The sequence below is a fragment of the Vulpes lagopus genome, chromosome 12, assembly GCF_018345385.1.
Source record: "Vulpes lagopus strain Blue_001 chromosome 12, ASM1834538v1, whole genome shotgun sequence".
Classification (NCBI taxonomy): Eukaryota; Metazoa; Chordata; class Mammalia; order Carnivora; family Canidae; genus Vulpes; species Vulpes lagopus.
The window spans coordinates 38,292,662-38,307,334 of record NC_054835.1 but is presented as its reverse complement, the minus strand read 5'-3'; the positions used below and the strand labels follow the sequence as shown (position 1 = coordinate 38,307,334).

General features: G+C 59.2%; 1 protein-coding gene across 6 annotated transcripts; it reads left to right on the top strand.

The window, feature by feature from the left end:
- The first annotated feature begins 204 nt into the window (after positions 1–204).
- On the top strand, positions 205–12,888 carry STAC2 (SH3 and cysteine rich domain 2). 6 transcript variants are annotated; one of them, XM_041726968.1, is made up of 13 exons: positions 205–739; positions 7,127–7,231; positions 7,372–7,433; positions 7,799–7,896; positions 8,082–8,172; positions 8,720–8,832; positions 8,930–9,002; positions 9,093–9,154; positions 9,232–9,306; positions 9,631–9,728; positions 10,123–10,174; positions 10,534–10,671; positions 11,236–12,888. In XM_041726968.1, the coding sequence occupies exons 1-13, from the start codon at positions 684–686 to the stop codon at positions 11,338–11,340; spliced, it is 1,128 nt and encodes a 375-aa protein (XP_041582902.1). In that variant the 5' UTR covers positions 205–683; the 3' UTR covers positions 11,341–12,888. The 6 variants fall into 6 exon arrangements, with proteins under 6 accessions (XP_041582902.1, XP_041582903.1, XP_041582899.1 ...); XM_041726969.1 differs by lacking the exon at positions 7,372–7,433 and having other exon boundaries at positions 7,813–7,896; XM_041726965.1 differs by having other exon boundaries at positions 7,127–7,433; positions 7,799–7,893.
- Positions 12,889–14,673: the final 1,785 nt, after the last annotated feature.

The window sequence follows — 14,673 nt, the reverse complement described above, 5'->3', positions numbered from 1 at the left end:
CCGGGTCTTTTGGTGTAAAACTACCCCCTCCCCACATCTTTCCCTTTCAGGCTCCTCCCCATCTGGTCGAGCCCCCCCCAGGCTCCGCCCAACTCGCCCTCCTGGCCACCACGGCAGCCAATAGCGGAGAACCTGATTTGCATAGCGGCGCGGGGGAGCCGCCGAGGGCAGGGGGAGGGACCAGGCGACCTCCTAAATCAAAGTTGGAAGGCGAGGACTGGGCGGAGGGGCCTCCGGGTGCGGGGCCGGGGCCGGCGGGGGGAGGGGAAGGGGATGGGGGGCGGGCGCAGAGGACGGCGGGGCCGGCCGGACTCGGACTGCTCCGTCGCTCCCTCCCTCAGCTCATCCCCGCGTCCCCACTTCCCTCCTCCGCTCGCTCCGAGCAGCATCCTCTGCAGACCCTCGGTCCTCATTCCCGGGGTCGTCGGGCTCCCGCGGCTCCGTGTAACTACCCCTCTTCACTGGCCAGCCCGGCAACTTTCTCCGCCCGCTCCCGGGAGTGGGGGGTCGCTTTGCCTGGGCGGATTTTTCCTGGGGTTCACTGGGGGGCAGTCTCTGGAGAAGGGCCTCAGGGTCCCAGGGAGACATCTGCCGTCTGCCACCTGCCCCCGTCGGGTCTCGGCACCCTCTCTTCCCCTCTCCCCCAACCATGACCGAAATGAGCGAGAAGGAGAACGAACCGGATGACGCGGCCACCCACACGCCCCCGGGGACCGTCTCAGCCCTCCAGGAGACCAAGGTAACTCAGGAAGCGAGCGGCCCGGACCCCTGCCCGTGCGCCCCCAGCCCGGGTTGCCCCCTCCCCGACGCGGTCACCGCCGTGGGCTCGGGTGCCCTGGGGTCACGGCAACGGGACCCGCCAATGGGACCCGCGCGATCCCTAAGGCTCTGCGCGGCGCCCGGGGCGAGTGGTCCGCGACGAGGGGCCACGGGGAGCCCCGGGCGCGCAGGCACGACACGCCCTTGCGCGCGTGAGGGGCGGACGCCGGCCGCGACCCTCCGGGGAGGTTGTAACTCGGCTTGGTTGGAGGGAATCGGCGCGGCGAAGGCGGAGGGAGTGTGTAGCGGTGTGTAGCGGGTGTGGGCCGGTGTACGCGCTGGTGTGTGCGTGCGAGGCGCACCCCTCCGCGCCCGCCCAGTCCCTGCCTGCAGCTCAGCCCGCGGCTCGCGCTCCGCCGGGCTCTCGGAAAATGTCTCCACAACCTGTTTGTCTGTCTGGGGGTCTCCCCGCTTCCTTTCGGCGTCTACGTGTGGTTACCCCGAGTCCCTCCGGATGACTCTCTCGGCCCCGCCGCAGCCCTGCATTCCCCCCGCCCCGCCAGGTTGGGCTCGGGGACGCGAGGCCGCGGCCGGGGGTGCGCAGCTTCGCGGCGAGCGCGGGGGCTGCGGCAGGCGGGGCACCGCGGGCGGGCACCGGGGCTCCGTGCTGCGGCTCCCGAGCAGGACAGGCAGCCCCACCCCCACCCGGGAGCGGGACAGGGGGCGGGGCGGGGCGCGGGGGGGGTTGGGTGGGTGGAAGGAAAAAGAGAAGTCATCGCAATTAATGAATGTCATAATTAACCCTAATTATGTATGATTGTTACTCCTGCGGGAGTCACAATGAATAAATTATTCCCCAGTGAAGGCAGGCGGAGCCCAGACTCCCAGCGCTTTAGGGGTTCGGGGAGGCCACCGATTAAATTTAACGCCCACCCGACCTCTAATCTGTCCACTTCCTCCTCAAGTTCTAAACGCCCAAGGCTGACCCGCAAGAAGTTCTGCGGGGAGCAACCTGACCTGAGCTGGCTGGGGATGGGGAGAGAAAAAAGAGGCTGTGTCAAGGGCACTCCCTGCCTCCTCCCCAGACTCCAGGCCGAGGCCTCCTTCCCTCTCCCTTGCACCCTGGTGTTTTTTGTTCCCACCTGCTCCTGTAAGGAGGGGGGCACTGAAGACCGGAAAAAATGGGTGGGGTCTTTGGCTCCTTCCTGGTGTGGAGTGCTCATCTATAGCTCTTTCCAATACCCCTCTTGCTCCTAATTCTGTCCAGGCCACCCCTCAGGATATGAGGTTAATTCAAGGTCAAGGTCATCTAGAGAGTGACCAGGAGTAGATCAGTAGGAACAAGATGGGGCCTGGCGGAGGCACTCCAGGGAGCTCCTCACCCCTAAACTAGAAGGACCCACTGGTCTCCATGTCAGTCTTCAGATCTGAACTTGACCTTCTTCTGCTCCCTTCTGAGAATGAGACTCTGGTTCTCTCAGAGCACAGAGTTAACTCCCCCTCTCAAAGATCCACGTCTCAACTAGGAGTGAGGTCTTGGGGTGGGAGGATATTACTTGGAATATTTGTGTTGGCTTTTTTTAAAGCAGAGGGTCTCAGGAGCCGAGCCCCATCCTGAGCGCCAATATCCCTGGCCTTCCCAGTTGCCTTCTAGTCCTCCAGGACAGACAGACACATTTCCCTGCTTGCTTCCTAAGAGCATGGGGGTCTCCCAGGCCCCTGCCTTGCTTCCCACAGGAGGTCTGGCTGCCCGCCCCCCCTTCTTAAGAGCTTTCCAAGAGCAGTCAGGAGCCGGGGCAGTGCTGCCTCAGCAAACCCACAGGCTGCAAGCTCAGCTGTGTGGGCAGGGGGAGGTCAGGCCTGGCAGATCTGTACCTCCCTCCTCCCAGCCCAAGGACTGTCCAGTGCTATCACCTCTGACCCTGAGCCATGGAGATCACAAGAGCAGGCCACTGGAGGGGGATTGCATACCTTGCCTTGCCCCTTCTCCCTCCTCCCCTAAATCTCACCCTTGTGAAGGACTGTTTTAACAACAGAGGCTGGGCTGGGGATTCTGGGTGCAGGTAGTGCGAGTACCCAGGAAGGCAGAGGTGGGCAGGGAGAAGATTCAGGGCCCTGCCAGCCTCATTAGCTCTCCAAACCTTAACCTGTCCCAAGGAAGCTTTGGTCTCCAGACTATAGGGCTTGGGGAGGGGGAAGGGAGAGTGATGATGGCCTACCAAACTCAGTTTGAGGTAGGTACAACAGAGGGGGCTGGTGTCTATTAGATAGTGAAGCCAACATTCCAGGCTTATTCATCAGTGTTTGGGGCCCCATGGGGGGAGCCCTTCTTGCCAGCCTAAGTCCAGCCTCCTGCCCACACCAAGATTGGATCATATCCCTGCACCCAAGCTACTCAGTGACCGCATGCCATCCTACCACCGGGTGGTACCATCATTCCCTTTGGTGCCATCCTTGGGAAGACCCTGCCATGCCAACTCTGCCATCTGAGTCAGCTTGTGCCACATCCGCCACCACCCACTGCCAGCTGCCTAGTGCCCTTTCAGGAGCTGGAGGGAAGTGAAGAGATGCTGTGGGGAGTTGAGGAAATGAAGGGACCATCCAGTATGTGGGGAGGTGGGGAGGAGACAGGCAGGCCTGGCCCAGCCTCTGGGAGGAGATTCAGAAGAACAGGCCTGGTGGTCCAGGTTCCAAGCCAGACAAGCTCCTGGTACATCTGGAGAGAACAGGATCCAGGTAGGGCAGCTTACCAGGGTCCATGGCAACTTCTCTCCATGTCAGGGAATGGGTCCTCGGATACTGGGGGCACTGAAAAGATAGCTGATGGCAGATAGAGAAAAACCCTCTGTGGGAAGAGAGGAGGAGGACCCTCTCCTCCCTGGGAGGAGTCCCAAGGGTACGAATACCTGGCCAGGCTGAGCCGAAATGAGGTTCAAATAGCCAAGCCAGATGTCTCTTGAGTGGACAGGCATCAAGCCATTTGGCAGAGGTGCCCCCATCTTGCTGTCTAGCCACAACCCTTGACATCTGCCAGCCATCCCAGGTGATAGGTTGTTCCTTCTTGCCTCTCTGCCGTCCTGGGATCTGGGGTGCACAGCAGAGCCCAGGAGTCGGTGAGCAGAAGTGGGGCTGCCCCAGTGCTGGGGAACATTCTGTTCCAGGGATCTCTGTACCCTGCAGAGGTGGCTCTTGGCACTGAGGCCAGGGGAAGACCAGGAAAGGGCAGAGGCTGGAGAGTAAGGAGGCTTAAAATCTCATCCTGTGGGAATTACTATAGAAATAACAGCCTTGGGGGGTGGGGGGGAACATGACTGATGTCTTCAAGTGTTTGAAGGACTGCTGTATATAAGAAGGAGTCAAGGGAGGAACAGAGCCAAGGTAGGAACAGAGCCGATAGGCAGAAAGATCTCAGGGAGGCAGGTTTCAGGTCTATATAGGGAAGCACTTTTCAGCAATTGCAGCTGCCCAAAGATGGAGTGACTGCCCCAGGAGAGGGTGCGCTTCCTGCCACAAGAGGTGACCAACAGAGTCAGACAACTGTCTAGAGGGGACGTGGCAGAGGCGTTGTGGGATGATAGTATGGGCTGGGGACTACTCTGGGTGGCCAGTCTTGCAGGTTCCTGCCAACCCTAAATGTCCTGATTGACCTGGTGGACAAGCCCAAGGCGTAGAGGAGGGATGGGGGTGAGGGCTAAGGCAGAGCCCAGAGCAGCAGGACTTTACTGGTCATTTGGGCTCAACAGTCAGAGCCACTGGTTCAGGTTCTGGCTCTGCCACTTACCAGCTGAGGACTCATCCTATGTGGGTGATTTAACTCCTATGTGCCCGTGAGCTCATCTGTAAAGTGGGGCAATGGTCATCGGTCATCACTGTCTCCGAGGGTAATGCCAGGATTGATGAGGTGCTGCATCTGAAGCATTAGCTCCATCCCAATATTCTGGCAATGACAGCCCCTCATTATAGTGTGAAGTTTACCTTTTTTCTTTTCAAACCCAGAACCATGTATTGCCTAGTCTAGTCTGTTTCTTTCCTCTTGGATGTGGAGGAACTGAGGCTCAGAGAGTGGAAGTGCAGTGACTTGCCCTCAGGCACCAGGCGTAGCCTTGCGTCCACCCCCAGCACATCCTCTCAGATCCCTCAGTGCTCCAAGCTCTGGCCCCGGGGCAGAACAGTGGGTGCTTCTCCCACCTCTCTGGGCCTGTGAGAGCCCCCAGAGCCACACTGGCCCATAGTATACATTTATGTTCTAATGAATCCTCCCTCTGGCCCTCCACCTCTGCCCTAACACCCAGATGTCTGGGGCCCAGGGCCCCACATCTCGCAGACACACAAAGAAGCCCACAGTGCTGTGCAGGAAGCCAAGTTTGGAAGGAGCTGGGCAACTCAGTGTGCCAGACACCCCAAGGCTCTGGCCTCCCAGCTGGCACACAGGGGCCTGCCTCTTGCCCAAACGTCTCCCTCTCCCTCTCTGTTTCTTCTTCTGTTTTGCTGCCTGCTGGACTCCCTGGGGCCACACAGGCTGCTCCATGTGCCAGCTGAGAACCATGATCGAGTCTCCCTGCCCCAAGCCAGGCCTCTGGCCCTCTTTACCCATTACTTGTGAGTGGGCAAGGGTAAGGGAGCTCTCACCAGGGGCGAGGGAAGAGGTTCAAGGATCTGGGTAGAGATGTTTCCAGACCTCACTCTGGGTTGGAGTGAGCAATGGAAGTAACTCTGGCCTCACTGCAGAATTGACCCTGTGTTATAGAATGTGGGCTCCGCTTATGTCCCTTGGACTGCAGCCACAGGATACCTGGGTGGCTTGGTGGTTTAGCGTCTGCCTTTGGCTCAGGGCATGATCCTGGATTTCCGGGATCTTGTCCCGCATCGGGCTTCCTGCATGGAGCCTTACTTCTCCTCCCTCTGCCTATATCTCTGCCTCTCTTCCTGTGTCTCTCATGAATAAATGAATAATAATAATAAAAATAAGTGGGGATTTGATTCAACTGTCCCTGACGTTAAGGGGTTCCAGTCTCCTGGGGAAGTAAGAAGTCAATGACAATGACAATGTAAACCAGATTGGATCTATAACGGAAGTGAGTACTAGGTGCAGTGGGCCCCAGAGGAGGGAGTGGTTATGCTAAATGGAGTTCCTGCTGAGGAAGAGACAGCTTCCCAGAGGAGGAAGTCACTGGAAACCCTGAAGGATAAAGAGGGTATTAAGTGGATCAGGCAAAGAAGAGGACAAACACATCAAAAAAGCTCAGAGAAATAAACACAGATGAGTTCAAGAACCCCCGTGTCTGGGCTGCAGGTGGATGGTATGGGTTGGAAGGGAAGGCCTGGCCAAGCTGCTGAATCTCATGACTGGGGCAAGGGCCTTGGCTGTGTCCTGAGGAGCCAGGAAAAGTTTTGAGCAAGGCCAGGGATCACCTCGCCAGCAGCTGTATGGAGAGCAGGGGAAGATGGGCAAGGGGAGGCAAGGGGTTGTGGCGCTGAACTGGGACAGGGCTGTGGAGATGATGTGGTGGGCATGGGGGAGGGGCTAGAGAGAGATTTAAAAAATTTTTTTTTTATGATTTTATTTATTGATGAGAGACACACACACACAGAGAGGCAGAGACACAGGCAGAGGGAGAAGCAGGCTCCATGCAGGGAGCCCAACATGGGACTCGATCCTGGGATCGAGCCCTGGGCCGAAGGCGAGCACTAAACCGCTGAGCTACCTGGGCTGCCCTGGAGAGAGACTTTGGACAGGGAATCAGCTCTGAGAATGAGGGCCCAAGATGACCCCTCCCCCCCAGCCTGTTCAAGAACACAGGTAGAAAAACTGGGGACCCGCAGCATCTGTTTGGCCCCCAAAGTATTATTTTTTAAAACTCGAGTAAATGGTACACCCATATAGTGATATCCAGTGTAGCCATAAACAAGAATGATGAAACTCTTTATATGTTGGTATGGAATGATTTCCAAGATTTACTGTTAAGTAAAAAAAGCAAGGCGTAGGAAAAATAGTACACTACCATTTCTGCAATGAAAAAAAAAAGGAACTACAACCTCCTGAATTTGTTTCTACCCAAATATGCAGAAAAGTCTAGGTTTCCTTTGAAAAGCTGGCAAACCTGGCCCCACTAGGCTGGCATGTAGAGTAGCCCAGTTGTCCAGAGAACCCCAGCAGCTGCTGTGTGGCTGGTGGGCCTGCCCAGCCAGGACTCCTTTGCTCATGGAGGTTCCCACCTGGCTCCTGTAGGTATCCGGAATCATGACCACCTTCTGGAACATGGCAGCCTCTCTCTTAGTACTTCCAGGCTGCCTCTGACCAAGGACATATCCTGGCTCCCAGCCAGTCCCCTCTGGCTTCCACTTACAGCCTCGCTTCCTCTCTCAGCTCCAGCGGTTCAAGCGCTCACTTTCCCTCAAGACCATCCTCCGAAGTAAGAGCGTGGAGAACTTCTTCCTTCGCTCAGGCTCTGAGCTCAAGTGCCCCACTGAGGTGCTGCTGACCCCCCCAACCCCGCTACCCCCTCCCTCCCCACCACCGGCATCTACAGATGGGGGCCTCCCTCCCCCGGCCCCCTCTCCCTGCCCCATCCCGCGGCCCCTGGCACCACTCAAACCGGTCAGACTGCACAGCTTCCAGGAACACATCTTCAAGAGAGCCAGCCCCTGTGAGCTCTGCCACCAGCTCATTGTGGGTAGGTGCCTGAGGTGCCAAGGAGAGGGGCCCAGGTGGGGGCGGGGAGGAGGAGGCCAGGGAACAGCCCCATGTCGGGCTCTTGCTATGCAGAGCCCTTGATCCTAACTGAGCCCCTCACTCTGTGCGGACACATGAGCAACCTTGGGGTGGGTGGGTGCCCAGGGTCACTGTTTACTAGCAATGCAGGCTTCAGTGCTAGTTGACATGGGGAGTGTCTGAAGGGTAAGCCCTGGGCCTCGAGGCTGACGTGTGTGGATGCCCCCACTTCCTCTGTCCGATGCCCTAACCTGCCCCTTTGGCCCCGTGCCCCTGGATGTATCCTCCTTTGCCTAATCCTTCTTGCTGAACCCAAATTCTTCTCAGGAAACTCCAAGCAGGGTCTGCGGTGTAAGACGTGCAAAGTCAGCGTCCACCTCTGGTGCTCCGAGGAGATCTCCCGCCAGCAATGCCCAGGCAAGGTGGTGAGTGGGGTTCATACAGGGGTGGCTGGCTGCGGGTGCCCCCCAGCACCGGCATGTGGGGGGAATGAGTGCCTCCCCCGATCCAGGCTGGTTCCACTCGTGGGGTGGTCCTTGGGCTGGGGGAAGGACAAGCCCTTGGTGGGCTGTGACAGCCTCATGCCCTTTTTCTGCCCATCTTGCCATAGTCGTCCTCCTTCCGTCGCAACTTCAGCTCTCCGCTCCTTGTGCATGAGCCACCCCCCGCCTGTGTCACAAGCAAAGAGTCCCCACCCTCCGGTGAGTCCCCTACCCCTCACTGCCCCTCATCCCGCCGTGGTGTGATGAGAAACCCACACATTCCTCAGATGGGCACCTCTAGTTCTTGGCACTTCCCTTTTCTGAATCCCCTTGTCCTGAATGGAGGGTGCATTCATTCATTCATTCATTCATCCTTCAACAGTTTATTGAACACTTACGAAGTGTTAGGCATTGTGCTAGACATGGGGACAAGGCACGGAAGAAGGTGGAGTTCATGGTCTAGTAAGGGAGCTGGACATGAAATGGATAATCACACAAGTCATCAATTCATTACTGTTCTCATGAATGCCCGAACCCGCAAGGATAGGGACTAAGAAAAAAGTAGGCACCGTCCCCATCTGCAGGGATAGTGAAAGTGTCCAGAGATGTGCAGGATGGCGAGTTATTCCAAGGGGATCTGGAGAAGACTAGTGCAGGCAGAGAGGGTCTGGGGTGGGACGGGGCAGGGAATGAAAGTGATACAGGGCTCCTGGGCAGAGCAAGGGTGGCAGCTGGGTGCCCGGCCTTGAGGGTGGCTCCTTGGCAGGGGCCAGCGGGAAGGTAGACCCCGTCTACGAGACCCTGCGCTATGGCACCTCCTTGGCACTGATGAATCGCTCCAGCTTCAGCAGTACCTCTGAGTCCCCCACGCGGAGCCTGGTATGTCAGGCACCAAAGTCGAGCCTGGGGGGGCAGGGGTCTCTGAGGGCAAGGCTCCAGGGGCTGAGCCCTCCCCCCACCCCCGACTTGTCCCCAGAGTGAGCGGGATGAGCTGACTGAGGATGGGGAAGGCAGCATCCGCAGCTCAGAGGAGGGCCCTGGAGACAGTGGTGAGTGGAGGCGGGCCCAGGGGCAGGAATGGAGCACAGGCCGGCCACTCCCTGCTGCCTCACGCGCTGGCCCTGCCCTGGCATCTCTAGTATTCACAGCCCCGGCCGAGGGTGAAGGGTCAGGACCAGAGGAGAAGAGCCCCGGACAGCAGGTGAGGTTATGCTGGCACTGAGCCCTGGTAGGCCAGATGGGAAGGGGATGTCACGTCTCCTTGTCGTTGACCCCTAGGTGGGTGAGAGCATGGTGAGTGGGAGTATCTGCTCCTTCATTTATCCTACGTCTACGGGGATGGGCAATGCCAGGGTGAGTACGCAAGGAAGGCAGGGGGTATGACCCCTCCCCGCATTGAGCCAGTGCCTGGTGTGCCCAGTCCTGTGCCAACTCCCCAAGAGTGGGCAGTTCCAGGGAGTAGCAGGCAGAGGAGTATTCCCTTTCTCCCTCCTTGACCCAGTCCCCCAAGGATGAACACAGAAGATAGAACCTGACCTCTCCCTGCCATGGACCCTGGTGCCCTGTGTCCCACCTCTTAGCTCCCCCGCCCAGGGTAGGCAAGGTCAGGGCAAGTGAAAGGGGGGTGGAGTGAGGAGAGTGTCATCCTCTCACCACTGACCCAGAGCTTTTCCGCAGCCCCCCAAACCCCCTCTGCGAAAGGACGTGGGGCCCATGTACTCCTACGTCGCGCTCTACAAGTTTCTGCCCCAAGAGAACAATGACCTGGCTCTACAGTAAGTCCTCTTTGTGGTCTGGCCCCCCTGGGCAGCCACCTGGCTCCAATCTCAGGGCGCTGCTCCCAGACTTTGGAACATGAATGTGAGGGGGACCTTCGGGAACCTTCTCCTGGCATGCTTGAGGCAGCTGAGGCCAGAGAGGAACTGGAATGCTCAGAGTCCAAAAGGGATTGGTGCCGATGTCATATCTCCTGCCCCCCTGCCCAGGATCTGCCCTAGAGATTGTCTGCTATACCTGTGGTCACAGTGTCCTCCGAGGGTGTCAAGAACAGCTCCCCCAGCTGCAGGGGGTGGGTGGGAGTGTGCTGGGGATCTGGGGGCCCCAGAGGGTTAAAATGTGGAAAGGGCAGATCCCTCCTGCCCATTTGCGACCCCAGCTCTGTCCTCCCAGGCCTGGGGACCGGATCATGCTGGTGGATGACTCTAACGAGGACTGGTGGAAGGTGACTTGGCTGGGTGGGGAGCAGAGGGACCCTGGTAGGCACTGCCCCATTCCCCACCTTCAGTGGGCACTGCCTCACCTTCTCTCCAGGCCCAAAGACCTCCCCTCCTTCAGCCTTGGGCCCTAGCCAAGCCTAGGACCAGCACTTGGGACTTGCTCTCCCTTGGACCCTCCCTGCCTCAGCCTGTCCCTCTGCTCACCTCGTGCCCTTCCGAGTGCAGAAGCCACCTTACTGGGGGTTCGGATACAGGAAGTCCAGGATCTGGTGTTTGATGGCATTGGCTCGGAATGGGCATCAAGTCTAGAAGAAGCAACGTGGGAGGGGGTGGCACTGGTGCTCATTGCCAGCCTCATCCCCAGGGCAAGATTGGCGACCGGGTTGGCTTCTTCCCAGCCAATTTTGTGCAGCGAGTAAGGCCAGGTGAGAACGTTTGGCGCTGCTGCCAGCCCTTCTCTGGGAACAAGGAACAGGGGTACATGAGCCTCAAGGAGAACCAGGTGAGTGTCTGGGCCCTGCAGCAGCCGGAGAGGTGGGTGAGGGAGAGAGGCAGCAGGGGCACAGGTGAATGCCCTGGAGGAGGACACTTGTAGCCTGACAGCAGGAGGGAAGGCAGGTCAGAGAGGCGGACTGCAGGGCCCTCCTCTCATCCCCCGCTGGGAATTGGGGCTGAATTTGGTTAGACACAGCCTGGGGGAGGGGAAGAGCACTAAATTAGGAGTCCGGAGGCTTGGGTTTGAATGTTGGCTGTGTCTCTGGCTTGTGTAAACCCCCGATAAGCCCTTTTCCTCCCCTTAACCTCCCCTGTGACATGGGTGTTTGGCCGGGGCATTAGGCCAGCTGGTCTCAAAGGTCAGCCCCAGAGTGCTGCTCCGAGTCCACTGATCTTGCCACCGTGCCCAGTACCCTGATAGGATCTACTCCCTTCCCCCCAGCTGATGTCTCCAATTTCATCTGCTCCTGGTCCCGTCATCCCCTGGGGTGGCCCCCTGGGAGCCCTCAGCAGGATTCAGGGCCAGGGCTGTAGGCAGAGCCAGGACTCAGCTCGCATCTCTCCCACTCAGATCTGTGTGGGCGTGGGCAGGAGCAAGGATGCTGACGGCTTCATTCGCGTCAGCAGCGGCAAGAAGCGGGGCCTGGTGCCAGCCGACGCCCTGACCGAGATCTGAGCGGAGCCCAGAGAACCCAGCTGCCACCCCTGCCCATGCCTGGCCCTTGCTTCTGGCCCTGGAACAGGAACAGGCATCTGCCCACACTCTTCCTCCCTCCACCTTTCCTAGGGGCCACTCCCCATGACTCGGGAGCCTTCTGCATGGAGGAAGGTTTTATTTTTGGGGTCCCAAGGTACCCCGAGGGGCTTGCTCCCCTGGACTTAGGGGTGAGGGAGGAGGGGACAGTGGGAGGGAACAGGGAAGCTCCAGGTAGGTCCAGCCACTGCCCAGACCCCCCTCCCCAGTTGCCATGCTGAGTGCAGTCCTGGGGAGCGGGGTGTTCCTGGGGAACTCTCCTGCTGCTTTGTCCAGAGGGCCTTCCCACTTCCCATGTCCACACCACCTTTGCATGCCTGACACCACTGCCCTCTCCCCGCGGAGCCCCTGCTTGGGTCTATGTGCGTGTGACCCTGCGGCTGTCCCTTTGGAAGGAAGTGGGGTCGGAGTGCCTCAGCCCTCCGCCCCCGGGGATTCGGGGGTTCAGGGGCGGTGGGAGGGGATTTAGGACTGCAGGAGGATCCTGAGTCCACCTGCTGGTTTCACCACCTCTGTCACTCCATCAATTCTCAGGAAAGTTCTGTGGGAATCTCTCCCATTACTTGAAACCACAGGCGGACAAAGGAGGGGAGGGCCGAGTTCTGGGGAAAGTGTGGTAGATCAGAGACCATCTCTTCAAGGAGAACAGTCACCACAGAGCAGCCTCATGGTACCCTTATCCACTGGAGAGGGACACTCCAGAATGACTTGCACCCAGAAACCTGACTGAGAAAAAAAAACTAGCCCATGCTTAGAACCCCCATTTCACTGTCAGGACTCTAGAAGTCCCTGGTGGCAGGAGGCAGGGCTGGCCACCCAGGGGAGCCTGTGCTTCTTCCTGTCCTGGGTATCACAAGGCCCACCCCAGGAGTCCTGCCTCAAGGCTGACCAGGCCATTGCTCTTCCTCGCCCTCTCCCTCTGGGCTTTGCAGGAAGCGCTGGGACCCCTCCTTCAGTGCAGGGGACCCTTCTGACCGAATCTGCACCCTTACCCTGGACAGAGAGTCTTGGGAGGAAGAGGGAGTGCGAGATGGTTAAGGCAGGCCAACAGTTCTGTTTGACCACCAGGAAAGGAGAGGGTAGGCACCCTGGGGGGGGGGGGGGCGCACACAAAGAGGACCCCTCCCTTACAGGTTGTTTTTCTCTGGTGCCAACCTCCCTCTCCCCTCCCAAGCGCAGAGCCTCCTCTTGTGCCCTTGATCGTGCCAGCCAATGCCAGCCCCCACCCTGGGCACAGTCACACCCTCCCATACAGTGGGAGGGACACATCCTCCTACCCACTGGCCCCTGCTCCACTTCTCCCCCCTCGGAGGGGGGCTCAAGCCACACTGCCCTGTTTGCTGCCATGAGGCCCCCCCCCAGCAATATCCCAGGGGCGGGCCCGATGCCCACTGTACATGAGGCTGCATGATGGGTCTGCCGGGGCATTGCTGAGCCCCCAGACCCTTAAATAAATGTTTCTTGTCCCAATCTGTGTGCTCTGTGTGTCTGCTTGGGAGAGAGGATGGAAGGTGCAAGGAGTGGGGCGGGGGCTGGAGGTGCCAAAAGGAGACTAGCCTGGAGGGGGAAGAATTTGTGGATCTCTGAGGGGAGGGGTGCTGGGGTTGGCCCACACTCGCAGGGGTCCCCGTGCCTTCCCACCCCCTCCCACCTCAGCAGCCTGAGATGGGGATCTGGGGAGGAGTTTAAAAGAAAAGCTTGGCAGGGGTGGGGTGGAGTGGGATGTCGCCAGACACTGGAAGGGGAGAGGGTACGGCTGCGGTCACAGTCACATTGTGGCTCGAGGCACATCTGCGTCGGCAGGGGCCAGGCACCCAACTATGCGCATCCACACAGCTCTGCCCACCCAGGGTGCCCTCCAAGACCATCCGAGATCAGCCTCGCCCCCGCCACCTGCCAAGCCGCAGACAGAAAGGCTGGCGGCGGGGACAGTCGCCGCCAGTGGGGCCCTGAGATGACTCAATCACGGCCGTCATGGAGAGCCTGGCACGAAGGGGCCTGCGGCGCCCCCCTCCCGCAGCAGTGCCCGCCGCCCACCTGCTCCGGCAGAGATCCCTCGTTCCCCTCCACCCGCCTGGCCGCGTCATCGCCAAGGCGAGCACGTCCTGCGCTATTTATAGGCAGAGCGGACCGCAGAGGGAGAGGCGGGCTGCGGGGGTGCCAGGGCAACGCCAGAATGCGGGGTGGGGGTACCGCCCCTCCTGATGGGCCCCCCGTGTTCGGCCGTCCAGCCCCCCACCCCCAAAGCAAGACTGGCCAGGTAGAGCCAGACACCCTAGCTTTCATTTGGTGCCTTCACCCAGGGAAGGCTCTAGAGCTTGGTGGGTGAGCAGCGGGAGGAGGAGGAGGACTTCTTCCTAGGACCTCTGATGGGGGAAGGAGAAAAGGGGTCACAAACCCAGTCCAGTGGCTTAAAGAGAGGGGAACTCACCTAAATAGGCACCCGCGGTGCCTGAAGAGCCAGGCCAGGAACTTTATGTAATCCTCTCCATGACCTAGTGAGGAAAGTGGTACTCTACCCTTTGCACAGATGAAGAAACTGAGGCACAGAGCTATTAGGCAGCATATTCAAGGTTATCCAGCTTATCCCTCCCAAACCTGCCTCTTCACGTAGGGACACTGAGGCCGAGAGTGGACCAGTAACTTGCCCAAGATCACCCAGCAAATTGGTGACCAAGCCGGTCTCAGAAATCATGTCTCTTGCCTCCCAGGTCAGCAAAGAGCCACTCCACGTCCGCTGATGCCCTGAGCTTGCCACCGTGCCCAGTACCCTCAAGGGATCTATTCCCACCCCCCCAGAGAGCCCACCTGGGTCCCTCAGTGCCTTAACCCCACAAGATGGAAACGGAGACACCCCAAGATGCTGGGCCCAGGGCTCTAGGGATCGAAAGCCCACCCCATTGGAGAGAGTGAGAGCCTTTCAGCCAAGTCTGCACACTCCACTTGTGCCTGCCACCAGCCAGCAGCTGGCCTGGACCCCCCCTCCTCCCTGGCCCATTTGCCGCACTGCTGAGTACAGCAGCTTTTTCGGGTGGCTGAACCACTAACAACATGCTCACAGCCTGGGGGCTGGGAACAGCTGGTGCCCCCACGATAGCCTCTGCCCTCCTCTGTGCCCACTCTCAGGGTGGCTGGGCCAGCAACACCACCAGCCTGAGGCAGAGGATGCCCAGGAACCTGCCGGTGCCAGCTCACCATTTGGCTCTATTGTCTGACCCACGCGTGCCCTCCCTCCCTCCACCTCAGCCTGAGACT

Bases quoted from the DNA above. Each gene is read 5' to 3' on its own strand.
- STAC2 (XM_041726964.1), top strand. From the start codon at position 650: ATGACCGAAATGAGCGAGAAGGAGAACGAACCGGATGACGCGGCCACC. The intron at 740-7,126 runs GTAACTCAGGAA...TTCCTCTCTCAG, and splicing joins CAGCCCTCCAGGAGACCAAG to CTCCAGCGGTTCAAGCGCTC. The intron at 7,897-8,081 runs GTGAGTGGGGTT...ATCTTGCCATAG, and splicing joins AGCAATGCCCAGGCAAGGTG to TCGTCCTCCTTCCGTCGCAA.